An 18907-nucleotide genomic window follows, 5' to 3' on the forward strand; every position below is an offset into this window, starting at 1 on the left:
ATTCCTATGAACACCATGGAGAGTAAGAACAGGTCTACGCTTCAATCATTGGAGGAGGACTTGGGGGTATGCTTGTCAACCGTACGTCTTCGGACAAAAGACTGCACCAAGCACAGGTTTCCAACTGATATTCTTATGTAAGTAAAACCATTATTTCTACTTATTTTAAGTGAAATAATAACAAATATCAACATATATTTGAATAATATGTTGATATATGTTATTATAAGTATTATATTTGATTTAAAAAACTGGTGTGCCTTGGCAATTTTATAATCTAGTTTAGTGTGCCACGAGTTTAAAAAGGTTGAAAATCACAGGGTTAAGGTGTTGTATGTGGTATTTAATTTACCTGTCAGTTGTGTAACTGTGGTCAGCAATTCTTTTAATTCATCTTTTTCTGCGGGATTCATTCCTTTCTTCACACTAAAGTAAACACAGGCTTGTAAACTTTTTATTTTTTATTTTTTATATATATATATATATATATATATATATATAAAACATCCTATTCCTGAATAAAAAAAGACTCATTACATCATGTCACTGCCCCTGTCACATGCAGCCCTGTCCTCACTGACACATTACTCATCTCCTGCTGGGGACCCTGCTCCTCCCACTATATAACTCTCAGTCTGTGGCTTCCTGCTGCCTCCATTCCCCTCCTCACATCATGTCACTACCCCTGTCACATGCAGTCCTGTCCTCACTGACTCATCACTCACCTCCTGATATACTCTGTGCTGCTGGGGACCCTGCTCCTCCTACTATATAACTCTCAGACTGTGGCTTCCTGCTGCCTCCATCTCCATTCTCACATCGTGTCACTGCCCCTGTCATATGCAGCCCTGTCCTCACTGACACATCACTCATCTCCTGATATACTCTGTGCTGCTGGGGACCCTGCTCCTCCCACTATATAACTCTCATTCTGTGTCTCCCTGCTGCTTCCATCCCCTTCCTCACACCATGTCACTGCCCCTGTCACATGCAGCCCTGTACTCACTGACACATTACTCATCTCCTGATATGCTCTGTGCTGCTGGGGATCCCTGCTCCTCCCACTATATAACTCTCAGTCTGTGGCTTCCTGCTGCTTCCATCCCCTTCCTCACATCATGTCACTGCCCCTGTCACATGCAGCCCTGTCCTCACTGACACATCACTCATCTCCTGATATACTCTGTGCTGCTGGGGACCCTGCTCCTCACACTATATAACTCTCATTCTGTGGCTTCCTGCTGCCTCCATTCCCCTCCTCACATCATGTCACTGCCCCTGTCACATGCAGCCCTGTCCTCACACATCACTCATCTCCTGATATACTCTGTGCTGCTGGGGACCCTGCTCCTCCCACTATATAACTCTCATTCTGTGTCTCCCTGCTGCTTCCATCCCCTTCCTCACATCATGTCACTGCCCCTGTCACATGCAGCCCTGTCCTCACTGACACATCACTCATCTCCTGATATACTCTGTGCTGCTGAGGACCCTGCTCCTCCCACTATATAACTCTCAGTCTGTGGCTTCCTGCTGCTTCCATCCCCTTCCTCACATCATGTCACTGCCCCTGTCCTCTTTACAATGTGAAAGAATAGTACCATTTAATGGCGACACAATGGTCTCTTACCTGTACACAAATATTGGAAAGATAAAGTCAGACGCTTTCACCAATTGTTCTGACTCCACTATTTTGTCCACAAGTTTAAATCCTTCACTCCATGCAATTTCTTCATTAAAAGGTAGAAAATTCCCTGAAGACAGTTTAAATTAAATGTTATTCTCAGTTACGTCATTGCCGCAAGACGCACAATGAAGAACATTCTTTAAAATGCAATAATACAACAATCGGAATAACTTAAATGAATTGTTATATGTACAAGATTTCCTATTTACCTAGTTGGGCAAAAATTTCCCCTATTTCATAGCTGTTCATGACGGAGGCTCCGCGGTTGTCCACTAGCGTCAGCGTGTCCGTCAGTGGATAAGTGATGCGCGCTGTGGTGTTACCTCCGTCTGACACTGTCACATCTGCGTAAGTCTTAAACTCTCCGTCTTCTAGGACATACTTGCAGGTGTTGATGAACGATGACTTCCCATGTCCTAAGAAGCCAAAAAGTTGGAGAAGAACGCGGGTAAAACCCTGATTACCTCTGGGGCAATCATCTAGGCTGAAGTTATTGATATACCGCGTCATCTCAGGTATTGTCGCCATCTCTGATTACTGTAGGTTGTTCTGACTGTAGGTGCTCACAGGGAATGAGACGTAAGAAAACTGCTGCCCTTATATAGAGCTCGGTGAAGCCAAAAGTGAAAGCAGCCAACAGTACTGTTCATTTATACTGTAATTTGAGATAAGCAAAGTCATTTACAGTCATTAGTGTTGTTATTCTACAAAACAAGTATTACAAAAGTTATCATGACAACCTCTGTGTGCACTGGGATATGTATACAGGAGGATTATGCAAGACAACCTCTGTGTGAACTGGGATATGTATAAAGGATTATGGAAGACAACCTCTGTGTGCACTGGAATATGTATACAGGATTATGGAAGACAACCTCTGTGTGCACTGGAATATGTATACAGGATTATGGAAGACAACCTCTGTGTGCACTGGAATATGTATACAGGATTATGGAAGACAACCTGTGTGCACTGGAATATGTATACAGGATTATGGAAGACAACCTCTGTGTGCACTGGAATATGTATACAGGATTATTCAAGACAACCTCTGTGTGCACTGGGATACGTATACAGGATTATGGAAAACAACCTCTGTGTGCACTGGGATACGTATACAGGATTATGGAAAACAACCTCTGTGTGCACTGGAATATGTATACAGGATTATGGAAGACAACCTGTGTGCACTGGGATATGTATACAGGATTACGGAAGACAACCTCTGTGTGCAGTGGGATATGTATACAGGATTATGGAAAACAACCTCTGTGTGCACTGGAATATGTATACAGGATTATGGAAGACAACCTGTGAGCACTGGAATATGCATACAGGATTATGCAAGACAACCTCTGTGTGCACTGGAATATATATACAGGATTATGGAAGACAACCTCTGTGTGCACTGGAATATGTATACAGGATTATGCAAGTTAGACAACCTCTGTGTGCACTGGAATATATATACAGGATTATGAAAGACAACCTCTGTGTGCACTGGAATATATAAACAGGATTATGCAAGACAACCTCTGTGTGCACTGGAATATGTATACAGGATTATGGAAGACAACCTCTGTGTGCACTGGAATATGTATACAGGATTATGGAAGACAACCTCTGTGCACTGGGATATGTATACAGGATTATGGAAGACAACCTCTGTGTGCACTAGGATATATATACAGGATTATGGAAGACAACCTCTGTGTGCAGTGGGATATGTATACAGGATTATGCAAGACAACCTCTGTGTGCACTGGAATATGTATACAGTATTATGGAAGACAACCTCTGTGTGCACTGGAATATGTATACAGGATTATGCAAGACAACCTCTGTGTGCACTGGAATATGTATACAGTATTATGGAAGACAACCTCTGTGTGCACTGGGATATGTATACTGGATTATGGAAGACAACCTCTGTGTGCACTGGAATATGTATACAGTATTATGGAAGACAACCTCTGTGTGCACTGGAATATGTATACAGTATTATGGAAGACAACCTCTGTGTGCACTGGAATATGTATACAGGATTATTCAAGACAACCTCTGTGTGCACTGGGATACGTATACAGGATTATGGAAAACAACCTCTGTTTGCACTGGGATATGTATACAGTATTATGGAAGACAACCTCTCTGTGCACTGGGATATGTATACAGGATTATGCAAGACAACCTCTGTGTGCACTGGAATATATATATACAGGATTATAGAAGAAAACCTCTGTGTGCCCTGGAATATGTATACAGGATTATGGCAGACTGTTAGGTTCCTGGTGCTCAGAACAAGGGAGATGCTCATGAAGTGAGTCCAGAGCACCAGGACATAACGCTGGGAAAGGGGAATGGAAAGGGAATAGCCCCTGGCGCCCTAACTCTGTTGTCTCACCCGTGCTGTCAGAAATCCCTTGCGAGACTATGGTTTCTTGAGCCCATGGCAGCCACGTTTGAAAGGCGGATTATGTCTGCCCAACTCCGGTGCCCCCCTGTCTTAGTGAGAAACAAAGGGAAATCCAAGACAGGGTGATAACAAGGGGCCCTCTAACTAAGCAAACAGGCCAGGGGCTACACGCTAACTAAAAACCTAAAGTATGTGCGGAGAAACCGCCAAAGGAAAATAACAACAAAGGAAATGCTGATCACACGCCGACACAATACCCTTGTGTACCGGCGGTGACAGCACAAGCAGAACCCTCTGCAAAACACCAGGGACAGAAACAATAATGAAATATAGCGGCCTAGGCCAATGGACGCGACAGTGCCGCTACTCACGGAACCGGTACGAATACTGGCAAACGGACAGGAACCCTCAATGATGCCGACACACACTCTCAGAACTGGAGGACAGGCAGAATCCCAAACGACAGACCGGTGGATCCCAGGAAACCAGGAACTTGACCAGGGATAGGCAAAGCCACTGGACCTCACGGCTGGAACGCCTAACAGCAGGACACGGGATCAGACACAGGAACTGACACAGGAATCAACACAGGAAGCAGCTAGTCAGACACTGCTATACAGGAGCTCAGGGACTGGCAGGAACCAGGTCAGACTTCAAGCAGACTGAAAACCAAGAAATATCACCAGCATCTGCGAACTGCACTCAGCCAGCATATAACAGAGAGGCCTAATTAATAATCCCATGCAGCTGCCCTGTTGCACGAGTCCAAATGACAAGATGCAATTAGCAGCCAGGTGAGGCTGAACACATGGGAACAAGCTGCAATTACGCAGACTCTCCAGCGGCAGCAGACAAGAGCATTCTAAAACAGAGCAACAGGAAATCCTGGCATGCAAGATAACTTTATAAACATAATATAGGAATGAACCACTACCTGTGGTTCATAACAGTATCCCCTCCTTAACGGTGAGCTCCGAGCACCCCATGACACCCACGGGGAACATAAACAGAAGTATAACATAAAATACATAACAAAAATGCAAAACAGGAATGAGCCACAGCCGTGGCTCATAACATTACCCCCCCCCCTTGAGGAGGGGTCAAAAGACCCCAAAATTCAGACTATCCAGAACAAGGGATACAAAAAAAAAAAAACCTGACACACTGGTCTAACAGACAAGAAAACAAAAACAAGCTGTAGCAACAACTTGTAACAGTGCCCTCCCCTTGATGGTGGCCACTGGACACAAGACAAGGGGAAAAAAATCTTTTTTTTTATCAAGGCAAGAGTCAAAAATTATTTATTTTTCTTCTTCTTCTTTTTACAAAGCTCTTTAGGTCTGACCAAGGTAATTCCCCAAACATTGTCTGAACTGATGGTACCACCCAGCAAGGCTGCGTTCAAATCAGAGACAGGTCTCTTACCCTTGGGAGCTGAACTTTCTGGCAAAGTACTATTATTAGAAGAAGTCAGAAAAGCACATCCTGCAGTCAAAACAACGGGCTGAGACTCTTGTGCTGAGTTTACAGTATTTGATGGACTCTCAGCATATAAGACGGGTGACCTAGAGGAACCTGAACCAATTTCTTTAGAACCATATCTTTTAATAATTGCGTCACTGAATGCTGGGGGATCCTGAAGAATGGGATCTTCAGCTTTCATTAGGCTGGTCGCCCACTCAAAAGGCTCTCCTCTAAAAGAATAAATCAGATAGAGCACAAGGTTCTCTGGAGTGATGCCCAGAAATGGTCTAGACAACATAATAGTGTAATAGTGTTTGAAAAGCGCCAGAAATTGGGCTAAGTCCCCATCAAAGGTTATGGATGTTGAGATATCAGAGTCAGGATCTGTTTCCTTCTCATCTGACTGACTGGAGTGCTTTGCTAGGACCTGGTGACTATTGACCTTACTCGAAGCTGAGACTCTCTGAACCCCACCCGGGGCAGTGACTTTCTGAACCCCACCCAGTGCAGTGACTTTCTGAACCCCACCCGGGGCAGTGACTTTCTGAACCCCACCCGGGGCAGTGACTTTCTGAACCCCACCCGGGGCAGTGACTTTCTGAACCCCACCCGGGGCAGTGACTTTCGGGAACCCCACCCGGGGCAGTGACTTTTGGGAACCCCGCTGGGGCAGTGGCCTCCGGGAACCCCGCTGGGGCAGTGGCCTCCGGGAACCCCGCTGGGGCAGTGGCCTCCGGGAACCCCGCTGGGGCAGTGGCCTCCGGGAACCTCGCTGGGGCAGTGGCCTCCGGGAACCCCGCTGGGGTCAGCACCTCGGATTCTTTTACTGGGACCGGGCCGTTGGCCTCCCTGACTGGGATCGGGCCATCGGCCTCCCTCTCTGAATCGATAATTATCGAAAGTTCTCCCGGGACTATTACTTCCGGGACTTTTGCTGAAGCAATAACGTTCAGATCCTCCACTAATGCTATGCTTCTTAAGTTCTTTCCTGGGGAAGCGACTTCTAGACCCTTCTTTGGGGCTGCGTCTCTCGAGACCCCACTTGGGGATATTACTTCAAATATCCCTTCTGGGGTTTTGCTTCTCGAGTTCTCTTCTAGCATAATGGTTTTAGGTAACCTTTCTGGGGTTACGCTCTTCAAGTCCCTACCTGGGGTAACAGCTTCTGAGACCCCTTCTGGTGTGGAAACCTGAGCTACAGTATTTGATGTCCCTCTATAAGCTTGGGCATCGGGTACCGCTCCAGCATTCTGGGCATCGGGTACCGCACCAGCACCCTGGGCATCGGGCACCGCACCAGCACCCTGGGCATCGGGCACCGCACCAGCACCCTGGGCATCGGGCACCGCACCAGCATCCTGGGTATCGGGCACCGCACCAGCACCCTGGGCATCAGGCACTGCACCAGCACCCTGGGCATCAGGCACCGCACCAGCACCCTGGGCTACGGGCACCACTCCAGGACCCTGGGCTACGGGCACCACTCCAGGACCCTGGGCTACGGGCACCACTCCAGGACCCTGGGCTACGGGCACCACTCCAGGGGCTTGCAACTCTGCTTCAACAGGAACCTCAAGAGAGGAGAGAAACATTCTCTTTTGATTCCTGAATCTATAATGGGGCTCCCTTGCCCAAGGACCCCAATTATAGGACAGAGAGCTTTTTAGTGTGGGTTGTGTGACAAGTACCTCTGCCACAGTAGAGACAGGAGTAGATCTTGTATCCTGACTCAACTTGGCCAGAGGGCAAGACTCGTCACCACACTTCGGCTTGCGCAACTCACAGGTCTGCAGATAGTGGCCTAAACTCCCACAATATAGGCATAAGTTTAAGTTTCTGCGACGCAGACGCTCCTCTTCTGAGAGCCTGGGCCGCAGAAAACTTTTAAACCTTTTCTATTCAATTAAACCAGAGGGTTCTCTTGTCACCATACTGTGAACTAGAGTCTCTTTAGAGATATATTTACTCTCAACGACTTCTGGCAAGATGAGCAAGATTTTAGTCAGAAGGTTTTGCAGTTGCTTCAGGGATAGCTGCAAAACTTCTAGTCGCTCTGGTCTCAAAGCACTGAATGCAGAGTTCAGGGCAGCGAGAGATGCCTGCAGGGCTTGCATAGTAGACATAGGAGGATTTAAAACTAGACAAGGCAAGACTAGACAAGGCAAGACTAGACAAGGCAAGACTAGACAAGGCAAGACTAGGCAAGGCAAGACTAGACAAGGCAAGACTAGACAAGGCAAGACTAGACAAGACAAGGCAAGACTAGACAAGGCAAGACTAGACAAGGCAAGACTAGACAAGGCAAGACTAATTTTTTTTTTCTTTTTAAACACCGGACTGGATCTCTAAACACCGGACTGGATCTCTAAACACCGGACCGGATCTCTAAACACCGAACTGGATCTCTAAACACTGAATTCTAGACTAGACACTGGACTGGGCCAAAAATGAAAAAAAAGTTTTATTTCTTTTTTGTGGTATAGCTGGTGATAATGTTAGGTTCCTGATGCTCAGAACAAGGGAGATGCTCATGAAGTGAGTCCAGAGCACCAGGACATAACGCTGGGAAAGGGGAATGGAAAGGGAATAGCCCCTGGCGCCCTAACTCTGTTGTCTCACCCGTGCTGTCAGAAATCCCTTGCGAGACTATGGTTTCTTGAGCCCCTGGCAGCCACGTTTGAAAGGCGGATTATGTCTGCCCAACTCCGGTGCCCCCCGGTCTTAGTGAGAGACAAAGGGAAATCCGAGACAGGATGATAACAAGAGGCCCTCTAACTAAGCAAACAGGCCAGGGGCTACAGGCTAACTAAAAACCTAAAGTATGTGCGGAGAAACCGCCAAAGGAAAATAACAACAAAGGAAATGCTGATCACACGCCGACACAATATCCTTGTGTACCGGCGGTGACAGCACAAGCAGAACCCTCTGCAAAACACCAGGGACAGAAACAATAATGAAATATAGCGGCCTAGGCCAACGGACGTGACAGTGCCGCTACTCACGGAACCGGTACGAATACTGGCAAACGGACAGGAACCCTCAATGATGCCGACACACTCTCAGAACTGGAGGACAGGCAGAATCCCAAACGACAGACCGGTGGATCCCAGGAAACCAGGAACTTGACCAGGGATAGGCAAAGCCACTGGACCTCACGGCTGGGAATCGACACAGGAATCGACACAGGGACTGACACAGGAATCAACACAGGAAGCAGCTAGTCAGACACTGCTATACAGGAGCTCAGGGACTGGCAGGAACCAGGTCAGACTTCAAGCAGACTGAAAACCAAGAAATATCACCAGCATCTGCGAACTGCACTCAGCCAGCATATAACAGAGAGGCCTAATTAATAATCCCATGCAGCTGCCCTGTTGCATGAGTCCAACTGACAAGATGCAATTAGCAGCCAGGTGAGGCTGAACACATGGGAACAAGCTGCAATTACGCAGACTCACCAGCGGCAGCAGACAAGAGCATTCTAAAACAGAGCAACAGGAAATCCTGGCATGCAAGATAACTTTATAAACATAATATAGGAATGAACCACTACCTGTGGTTCATAACAGTATCCCCTCCTTAACGGTGAGCTCCGAGCACCCCATGACACCCACGGGGAACATAAACAGAAGTATAACATAAAATACATAACAAAAATGCAAAACAGGAATGAGCCACAGCCGTGGCTCATAACACAGACAACCTCTGTGCACTGGGATATGTATTCAGGATTATGGAAAACAACCTCTGTGTGCACTGAGATATGTATACAGGATTATGGAAGACAACCTCTGTGTGCACTGGAATATATATACAGGATTATGCAAGACAACCTCTGTGTGCACTGGAATATGTATACAGGATTATACAAGACAACCTCTGTGTGCACTGGAATATGTATACAGGATTATGGAAGACAACCTCTGTGCACTGGGATATGTATACAGGATTATGGAAAACAACCTCTGTGCGCACTGAGATATGTATACAGGATTATGGAAGACAACCTCTGTGTGCACTAGGATATATATACAGGATTACGGAAGACAACCTCTGTGTGCAGTGGGATATGTATACAGGATTATGCTAGACAACCTCTGTGTGCACTGGAATATGTATACAGGATTATGGAAGACAACCTCTGTGTGCACTAGGATATATATACAGGATTACGGAAGACAACCTCTGTGTGCAGTGGGATATGTATACAGGATTATGCTAGACAACCTCTGTGTGCACTGGAATATGTATACAGGATTATGGAAGACAACCTCTGTGTGCACTGGAATATGTATACAGGATTATTCAAGACAACCTCTGTGTGCACTGGGATATGTATACAGGATTATGCAAGACAACCTCTGTGTGCACTGGGATATGTATACAGGAGGATTATGGAAGACAACCTCTGTGTGCACTGGAATATATATACAGTATCATGGAAGACAACCTCTGTGTGCACTGGAATATGTATACAGGATTATGGAAGACAACCTCTGTGTGCACTGAAATATGTATACAGGATTATGCAAGACAACCTCTGTGTGCACTGGAATTGCCACCCCTCTTACATCCCAGTCACTGGGCAGAAATACCCCATACACGACCTATGGTAGATCCTCACGAATGTGCTGGAATCTGTGCACAGACAACCGGGAACATGTGTGGTGCGACTCCGAGGCATATGCAATAGAAAAACATTGGCCAATTGCGTGCATAAAGGCACTGCGTCTGACTCGTCACTTTGCGCTTACTACGGGACGCTGACCCCAGGCCATACTGTACATACAGTAATGTGGAGCATCCTATAGTGGTGCAGTAGCCCTGCTCTTCATGCCTGACAAGAATCACCCGTGTGCCGTCTTTACACGCTGTTCATTTATGCCAATGTTGCCTAAGATACCAGAGATCAGGAGACGCCGGCCCTCACAGAGTGGAGTCATCTTCTGAAGTTCCCTCACTATGTCCTCGCAGACCACAAGAACCTGTGGTACATTGATGGACGATGATGTTGAACTCTCAGCAGGAACAGTTGGCACCATATCTAATTAGGTTGGGCTTCATCATTGAATGTCGTACTGCATCCAATGTCATCAAGGCCACTACACTCTCCCAGCAGTTCTCTCTCAAGCAATTCATCCTAGGGAGTTTATAGGTATTATATATCCTGGATCCACTCTGGGAGCAGCTTTCTTTGCCCAATTCTGCACTATTTGTGCCTATTGTAAATGCAGTGGACCTGATGCCACTACCCATTCATCCTAGGCCTTGTATCTCATGGCCAACCTCCCTGAGCAAGGTAACACCACCCTAATGATAGTATACTGATCTCTAATCACCTCCACTTCACAGCTGTGAAATAATTGCTGTCTTCTCCTGGAGATCATCTGCTACCAGAGGGTCCGGATAATGCCTGGCTAAGTTAGGGGGTCCTCCTGTGAAGGCTGGGAATTTTACTATGATTGCCAGTTTTGAATGTCTTGTTACGTCCTTTGGTTTGTTCTCGAGCACAGATCTTTGCCGACGACCACGACCATGTTCTGCTGAATGATTTTATACCAAGCTGCCTGTTGACGTTTGATCCATCCTGTCTGACTTTCACTCTGTGACCACACATTCCAGTGACCCAGAGCCAGATTAACAATGGGGAGGAGTGGTGGAGCTGCAGCTCCAGGACCCCCATGAATATAGGCCCAGACGGTGCTTAGACATTGGCATATGCGTGCGCACGGGGGGTGCCTGGTGCGCACAGGCACCCCGTAATGTCCAGCACCCCCCTCACACACGCCTGTAGCTGACTCATTGCAGAGCATGCAATTCTATTCCTGACTGTGACTGCACTGTACACCCGCTCACGCTCTACGCCCGTCTGCACAGACAGCCCGCTCTCTAGTAGTGTAAAGACGGGCGGCAGTCCGCCCTGCACAGACTTACTGTGCACAGTTAACGCACACTCTCTACGGCCGCTCGCTACGCCCACCCACCATCGCTCTCTACACTCGCGCCTGTCATCCACCCGACCCTTCCTCACTACACTCGCCCGCTATGCCCGGTCAGCAGACCCGGCGACAGACATGTCGCTGCAGGGGCAGTAGAGGGTACATTTGTCAGCAGCACCTTCTACCAGAACCCACATGTGAACAGGACTGCACCCACAAGTAATGTATAATGTGTGCTATATGTAAATGCCGATTTACGTACAGGAATAAAAGCAACACTTTAAAAAGACATTTCATATACTTTAAATGAAGCCGCTGCGGACGCTATACTTAATCCACAACCTATGTACTTAATACACCATTAGCGTACAGAGTCCAGTACTGGGTACGGACTTTGCGTACAAGCGCCGCGCTGGCTGTACAAAGTACACACAGCGCGTACACACTCAAAGATACTGTGAACCCTTAACAGCTATGCATGCGATAGTAATACACTTTAAAGCTTAGCAGGGAAAGGAAGACACAACACCAGATTGTTATTAAACTGCTGGGTTCCGACACCACAGCATATTATTACTAAAAGGGGGTTACAATAACAAAACAATACAATACAAAAGAATAATGGCTACAGTCAATGATGCATACTTGTTTGGATTTCGCCGCACTACCCAGTCTGGTCCTCGGTCATCTAGATAGATAACTTTAAGAGTCTTGAGAGAGAAAAAGAAAGACCGGGCCTGCAGCTAGCTCTTTTTATACAATCTTCCAAAATTTAACACAATGGATACTGTAATCTGTTTGTCCATTGGAAACAGGGATGTTCATTTACAGTACAGGAGAGGTCATAGGTTGGTTTGAATAGGTGGGCGATGTCTGTTCCAGATGCACTTGTGGGTGGTCTCCTCTGGGTTCCCGCCGCATACCTAATGTACAGTAAATACAGTTTATATCTATATTCTGCTCCTGCACATAACTATCTGCAGGAACGTGAGATCTTCTGCAAACCAACACCGGACTATTACCCTTAAAATACCCTACAGCTGGGTACCAAACACCACCTTATAACCTTGTTCTGTCCCCTCCTATCCTGTAAAGGTGAATCCCTTTGTTCTGTTACCATTTAAACTGTTGAAACTTGTTGGTGTGGTGCAGCGAGACTATGTGTACATTGTGCACTATTTGGATTAAATATGTAATGTGTTTTGGTAGCTTTTCCATGCGTTCACAAACTGTAACGTAAATACTCATACCACGCGCTAATGCGCTGGACCGCGGGAGCAACCATATGCAAATAGCGAATATGCGCACGCACAGCAGAACAAGTACACGCACGGAGGCCATCTGTGTGTAGTTTGTACGTGATGTGTATACTGCAATATTTTTTTACTTTGACAGTCCACCCTTTGACAGTCACCAATAACTGCCACTACCTAATCAATAAACAGAAAAATATCTATACAATATCTACAAAAGCTTGGATGGTCGGGGGAGAGTTGTAGGTGGGAAATATATGACCTAGTGGGATAGTAAAAAGCATGTTTGTATGAATCCATGTCTGGGGGGCATGTATCATTGTGCTGTATATGTTCTACATAAGCTTCGAGGTATTGCGAAGTATACATTAAATCCTTCTCATCCCGTATTAAGGGTCTGTAAGTGGGCCAACAAACACTGCCAAGCTCTTTTCAGCTTCTTGTTCCAACAAAGGGGGTGCACATTTAGTTTATGATACATGGAGGGGGAACATATGTGAGCACTAGTATATGTGGATATCACCTGACAGCTATGTGTGCCATTAGCTGGAGGTTGTAGAGATGAAGATAAGACACATATATAAAAATACATTCACACAAACATTTTGGGTCGGGCTGATGTCTTTTCCGGATGGATGTATCTGGGCAGAGGGAGAGACAAAAGAAAAACGGGTGAAAGAAACAGGCCATGAAATTCATTTGCAATCCTTATCATAACACTGTCTCTATGGATGGGTCATAAATTAAATCTGCTGCTATAACAGCGCCCTCGCTCCTTAGACTCATCAGATTTGTGCCGTGCTTGCGCCGTATTAGAATTTGAACACACCTAAATAGTTACATGGGGTGTGCATTACAATATTTTTCGACTTTGACAGTGTTTAATACTGTGGCTTGTTTTCTCTGTCTAGGGGTCTATATTGACTATGTGTTCTACTACTCTTACAATCTTTGGCAAAATGCCCTTCCTTCCTACAAGTGTAACATATCCTCGGTCTTTACTTACTATCCGGGTTTTGGGGTTTAGGTTGATGAGACTTTGCTGTAAGAGCCTGTAGACTTATTGTCATCAGCTTCTCCTCCTGTTGTTTTCTATATCTAGCAATATTGTTATGATGTTCAATTGCGCATACTGTAAGACAAGCTACTGTGGCCCCTCTCCAATTAGACAAAGATGCTTGTACCCTGTCCCTAACTACCTTATTGAGTCCGTCCATTAGCACAGAGACAGCCACCTCCCTGTGATTCGCATTGTTCCCTTTATCTGATACCCCAATGTATCTATCCATTGTTTGCAGGGCCCGATGGAAATATTCAGATGCCATTTCATTTTCCCTCTGTTTTATGGAGAAAATTCTTCTCCACTCAACAGTAGTGGGGAAATACAACTCTAGTTACCTATTAATTTGTTCTATATTTTCCTGATTGTTTACGTCAGTCATAGGACTATCCGACTCTAACCTACAATCAGTGATAAATTTGTGGGTGTCAATATTAGGGGGTAGGCATGCTTTTAAGGGTATCCGCCAATCTTTATTAGCTGGTTCATACGCATTACCCAGATCTCTGATAAACTTCTGACATCTGGCTAAATACTCCCGGGGATCGGGGAATTCTGAAATGATTGACCGCAGCTCAGCTCTGGACCACGGGCAATACATTGCATTATTCCTGGTGAGGATTACTTCTTGACTATCGGTTCCCCCATTGGGAGTAACTATTTTCAAGACAGGATGTAATCCTACCATTCCGTTTCTAATCTGTTTACTGTAGGGTGTTGTTGTCTCTGTGCAATGACCCATCTCACACTTACCGGTAGCTGTGACCTCACCAGTTCTTTCAGTGGGGAACACTGGTACTGCTCTAACTGGGTGGACAGGCCCCACCTGAGTTTCCTGCAAAGCGACTGTCCTGAATGAGAGCTGTGATATGGCTGGATCCTTCATCTTCCTGTGACCTAAAACCTTGGAAAGACTTCAAAACAGGATACAACTTGCAAAGGTTAGGGTTAATACATTGCTCTTGCATACTACTATCATTTACAGATGTACCATTGATTGAAGTCATGTTTTTCCCTTCGACCTGTGTCGGTAATGGTGTGTTTGTGTCTCCATTCCTGCTAGGTTTGGAACCTGCTTTACAAGTTTGTTCCCTTTGCATTTCCCCCTCTTGCTGCCATAAATTTAAACAATCATTATGTCTAATCCTTTATTTTCTGGATTTAAGAAGACATATTTTACTGCCTACATTCTGGAGTACCTCTGGTTCAAAGCTGCCCACCCTAGGGAATGGTACCCTATCTTTGTCAGTCATACGTAACCGTTCATTGCAAAAAGCCTCCGTGTGTGAACCATACTTTTCACACATAATAAAGCTTGCTGACCCTCTAGGTCGCAATTCTGACCTTCTCGGTCCCAACTCTTCAGCCTGAACTCTAGCTACTAAACTGCTTGTGCAATTGGATCCCATAGCTGACTTTTTGCCAATAAACGCAATCCCCAATGCACAAGACAATAGACGGTGAAAGACACCTAACGCTTTCACTCGCTCCTTCTCCGCTAAGTACCACGACTCACTCCAATAATGATCACCGCGTACCCAGTGAGGCCCTATTGGTTTCTAGTTACTCGAAGTGTCAGGAGTGACTTACCTTTTCCAGTAAATATCTGCCGACGGAGATTTTCCTGAGAGAGACCAGCAAAAACTCCCTATTACTTACACAAATCACGTTTGCGTATGCTCTACACAGCACTCATGATACCGCGATTCTACGCAAAAGTTCGTAAAAAGGTAACAAGTTGCTCTGTATATCACATCCACAAACGCGCGGTCCAATCGCACAGCGTATAAGTACTTGTTACCTATCTGCCGTACGACCACGGGTAGATGTACAAACTGCGACCCTCAGCTTGAAGCGTAACAAAAAACCTTTTTACTTCAATACAGGTTGAGTCTCCCTTATCCAAAATGCTTGAGACCAGAGGTATTTTGGATATCGGATTTTTCTGTATTTTGGAATAATTGCATACCATAATGAGATATCATGGTGATGGGACCTAAATCTAAGCACAGAATGCATTTATGTTACATATACACCTTATACACACGGCCTGAAGGTAATTTTAGCCAATATTTTTTATAACTTTGGCCCTCATTCCGAGTTGTTCGCTCGCAAGGCGATTATAGCAGAGTTACACACGCTAAGCCGCCGCCTACTGGGAGTGAATCTAAACTTCTTAAATGTGCGACCGATGTATGCGCAATATTGCGATCACAAACGAGTTAGCAGTTTTTGAGTAACTCCAGACTTACTCTGCCTGTGCGATCAGTTCAGTGCTTTTCGGTCCCGGCTGACGTCATAAACACACCCAGCGTTCGGCCAAGCACTCCCACCGTTTCTCCAGACACGCCTGCGTTTTTTCCGGAAACGGTAGCGTTTTGAGTCACACGCCCTTAAAACGCCGTGTTTCCGCCCAGTAACACCCATTTCCTGTCAATCACATTACGATCGCCGGAGCGAAGAAAACACCGTGAGTAAAAGTACTAACTTCATAGTAAAGTTACTTGGCGCAGTCGCAGTGCGAACATTGCGCATGCGCACTAAGCAGAATTTCACTGCGATGCGATGAAAAACTCTGAGCGAACAACTCGGAATGAGGGCCCTTGTGCATTAAACAAAGTGTGTCTACAGTAGAGATGAGCGCCTGAAATTTTTCGGGTTTTGTGTTTTGGTTTTGGGTTCGGTTCCGCGGCCGTGTTTTGGGTTCGAACGCGTTTTGGCAAAACCTCACCGAATTATTTTTGTCGGATTCGGGTGTGTTTTGGATTCGGGTGTTTTTTTCAAAAAACCCTAAAAAACAGCTTAAATCATAGAATTTGGGGGTAATTTTGATCCCAAAGTATTATTAACCTCAAAAAACATAATTTACACTAATTTTCAGCCTATTCTGAACACATCACACCTCACAATATTATTTTTAGTCCTAAAATTTGCACCGAGGTCGCTGTGTGAGTAAGATAAGCGACCCTAGTGGCCGACACAAACACCGGGCCCATCTAGGAGTGGCACTGCAGTGTCACGCAGGATGTCCCTTCCAAAAAACCCTCCCCAAACAGCACATGACGCAAAGAAAAAAAGAGGCGCAATGAGGTAGCTGACTGTGTGAGAAAGATAAGCGACCCTAGTGGCCGACACAAACACCGGGCCCATCTAGGAGTGGCACTGCAGTGTCACGCAGGATGTCCCTTCCAAAAAACCCTCCCCAAACAGCACATGACGCAAAGAAAAAAAGAGGCGCAATGAGGTAGCTGTGTGAGTAAGATTAGCGACCCTAGTGGCCGACACAAACACCGGGCCCATCTAGGAGTGGCACTGCAGTGTCACGCAGGATGGCCCTTCCAAAAAACCCTCCCCAAACAGCACATGACGCAAAGAAAAAAAGAGGCGCAATGAGGTAGCTGACTGTGTGAGTAAGATTAGCGACCCTAGTGGCCGACACAAACACCGGGCACATCTAGGAGTGGCACTGCAGTGTCACGCAGGATGTCCCTTCCAAAAAACCCTCCCCAAACAGCACATGACGCAAAGAAAAAAAGAGGCGCAATGAGGTAGCTGTGTGAGTAAGATTAGCGACCCTAGTGGCCGACACAAACACCGGGCCCATCTAGGAGTGGCACTGCAGTGTCACGCAGGATGTCCCTTCCAAAAAACCCTCCCCAATCAGCACATGATGCAAAGAAAAAGAAAAGAAAAAAGAGGTGCAAGATGGAATTATCCTTGGGCCCTCCCACCCACCCTTATGTTGTATAAACAAAACAGGACATGCACACTTTAACCAACCCATCATTTCAGTGACAGGGTCTGCCACACGACTGTGACTGATATGACGGGTTGGTTTGGACCCCCCCCCAAAAAAGAAGCAATTAATCTCTCCTTGCACAAACTGGCTCTACAGAGGCAAGATGTCCACCTCATCTTCACCCTCCGATATATCACCGTGTACATCCCCCTCCTCACAGATTATCAATTCGTCCCCACTGGAATCCACCATCTCAGCTCCCTGTGTACTTTGTGGAGGCAATTGCTGCTAGTCAATGTCTCCGCGGAGGAATTGATTATAATTCATTTTAATGAACATCATCTTCTCCACATTTTCTGGATGTAACCTCGTACGCCGATTGCTGACAAGGTGAGCGGCGGCACTAAACACTCTTTCGGAGTACACACTTGTGGGAGGGCAACTTAGGTAGAATAAAGCCAGTTTGTGCAAGGGCCTCCAAATTGCCTCTTTTTCCTGCCAGTATAAGTACGGACTGTGTGACGTGCCTACTTGGATGCGGTCACTCATATAATCCTCCACCATTCTATCAATGTTAAGAGAATCATATGCAGTGACAGTAGACGACATGTCCGTAATCGTTGTCAGGTCCTTCAGTCCGGACCAGATGTCAGCATCAGCAGTCGCTCCAGACTGCCCTGCATCACCGCCAGCGGGTGGGCTCGGAATTCTGAGCCTTTTCCTCGCACCCCCAGTTGCGGGAGAATGTGAAGGAGGAGATGTTGACAGGTCGCGTTCCGCTTGACTTGACAATTTTGTCACCAGCAGGTCTTTCAACCCCAGCAGACCTGTGTCTGCCGGAAAGAGAGATCCAAGGTAGGCTTTAAATCTAGGATCGAGCACGGTGGCCAAAATGTAGTGCTCTGATTTCAACAGATTGACCACCCGTGAATCCTTGTTAAGCGAATTAAGGGCTGCATCCACAAGTCCCACATGCCTAGCGGAATCGCTCCGTGTTAGCTCCTTCTTCAATGCCTCCAGCTTCTTCTGCAAAAGCCTGATGAGGGGAATGACCTGACTCAGGCTGGCAGTGTCTGAACTGACTTCACGTGTGGCAAGTTCAAAGGGCATCAGAACCTTGCACAACGTTGAAATCATTCTCCACTGCACTTGAGACAGGTGCATTCCATCTCCTATATCGTGCTCAATTGTATAGGCTTGAATGGCCTTTTGCTGCTCCTCCAACCTCTGAAGCATATAGAGGGTTGAATTCCACCTCGTTACCACTTCTTGCTTCAGATGATGGCAGGGCAGGTTCAGTAGTTTTTGGTGGTGCTCCAGTCTTCTGTACGTGGTGCCTGTACGCCGAA

General features: G+C 46.2%; 1 protein-coding gene across 1 annotated transcript in view; it reads right to left on the reverse strand.

Annotated features, from left to right (window-relative positions):
• LOC134945691 (uncharacterized) overlaps nucleotides 1-18907 on the reverse strand; it is a 99196-nt gene that overhangs the window by 21325 nt on the left and 58964 nt on the right. The window contains exons 3-5 of the mRNA XM_063935134.1: nucleotides 1897-2342; nucleotides 1631-1754; nucleotides 353-426 (exon numbers count right to left, since the gene is read on the reverse strand). Of these exons, the coding sequence (XP_063791204.1) occupies nucleotides 353-426; nucleotides 1631-1754; nucleotides 1897-2215 (517 nt within the window). The 5' untranslated portion in view covers nucleotides 2216-2342. The remainder of the gene's footprint in view (nucleotides 1-352; nucleotides 427-1630; nucleotides 1755-1896; nucleotides 2343-18907) is intronic.

Source organism: Pseudophryne corroboree, chromosome 7 (assembly GCF_028390025.1).
Source record: "Pseudophryne corroboree isolate aPseCor3 chromosome 7, aPseCor3.hap2, whole genome shotgun sequence".
NCBI lineage: Eukaryota > Metazoa > Chordata > Amphibia > Anura > Myobatrachidae > Pseudophryne > Pseudophryne corroboree.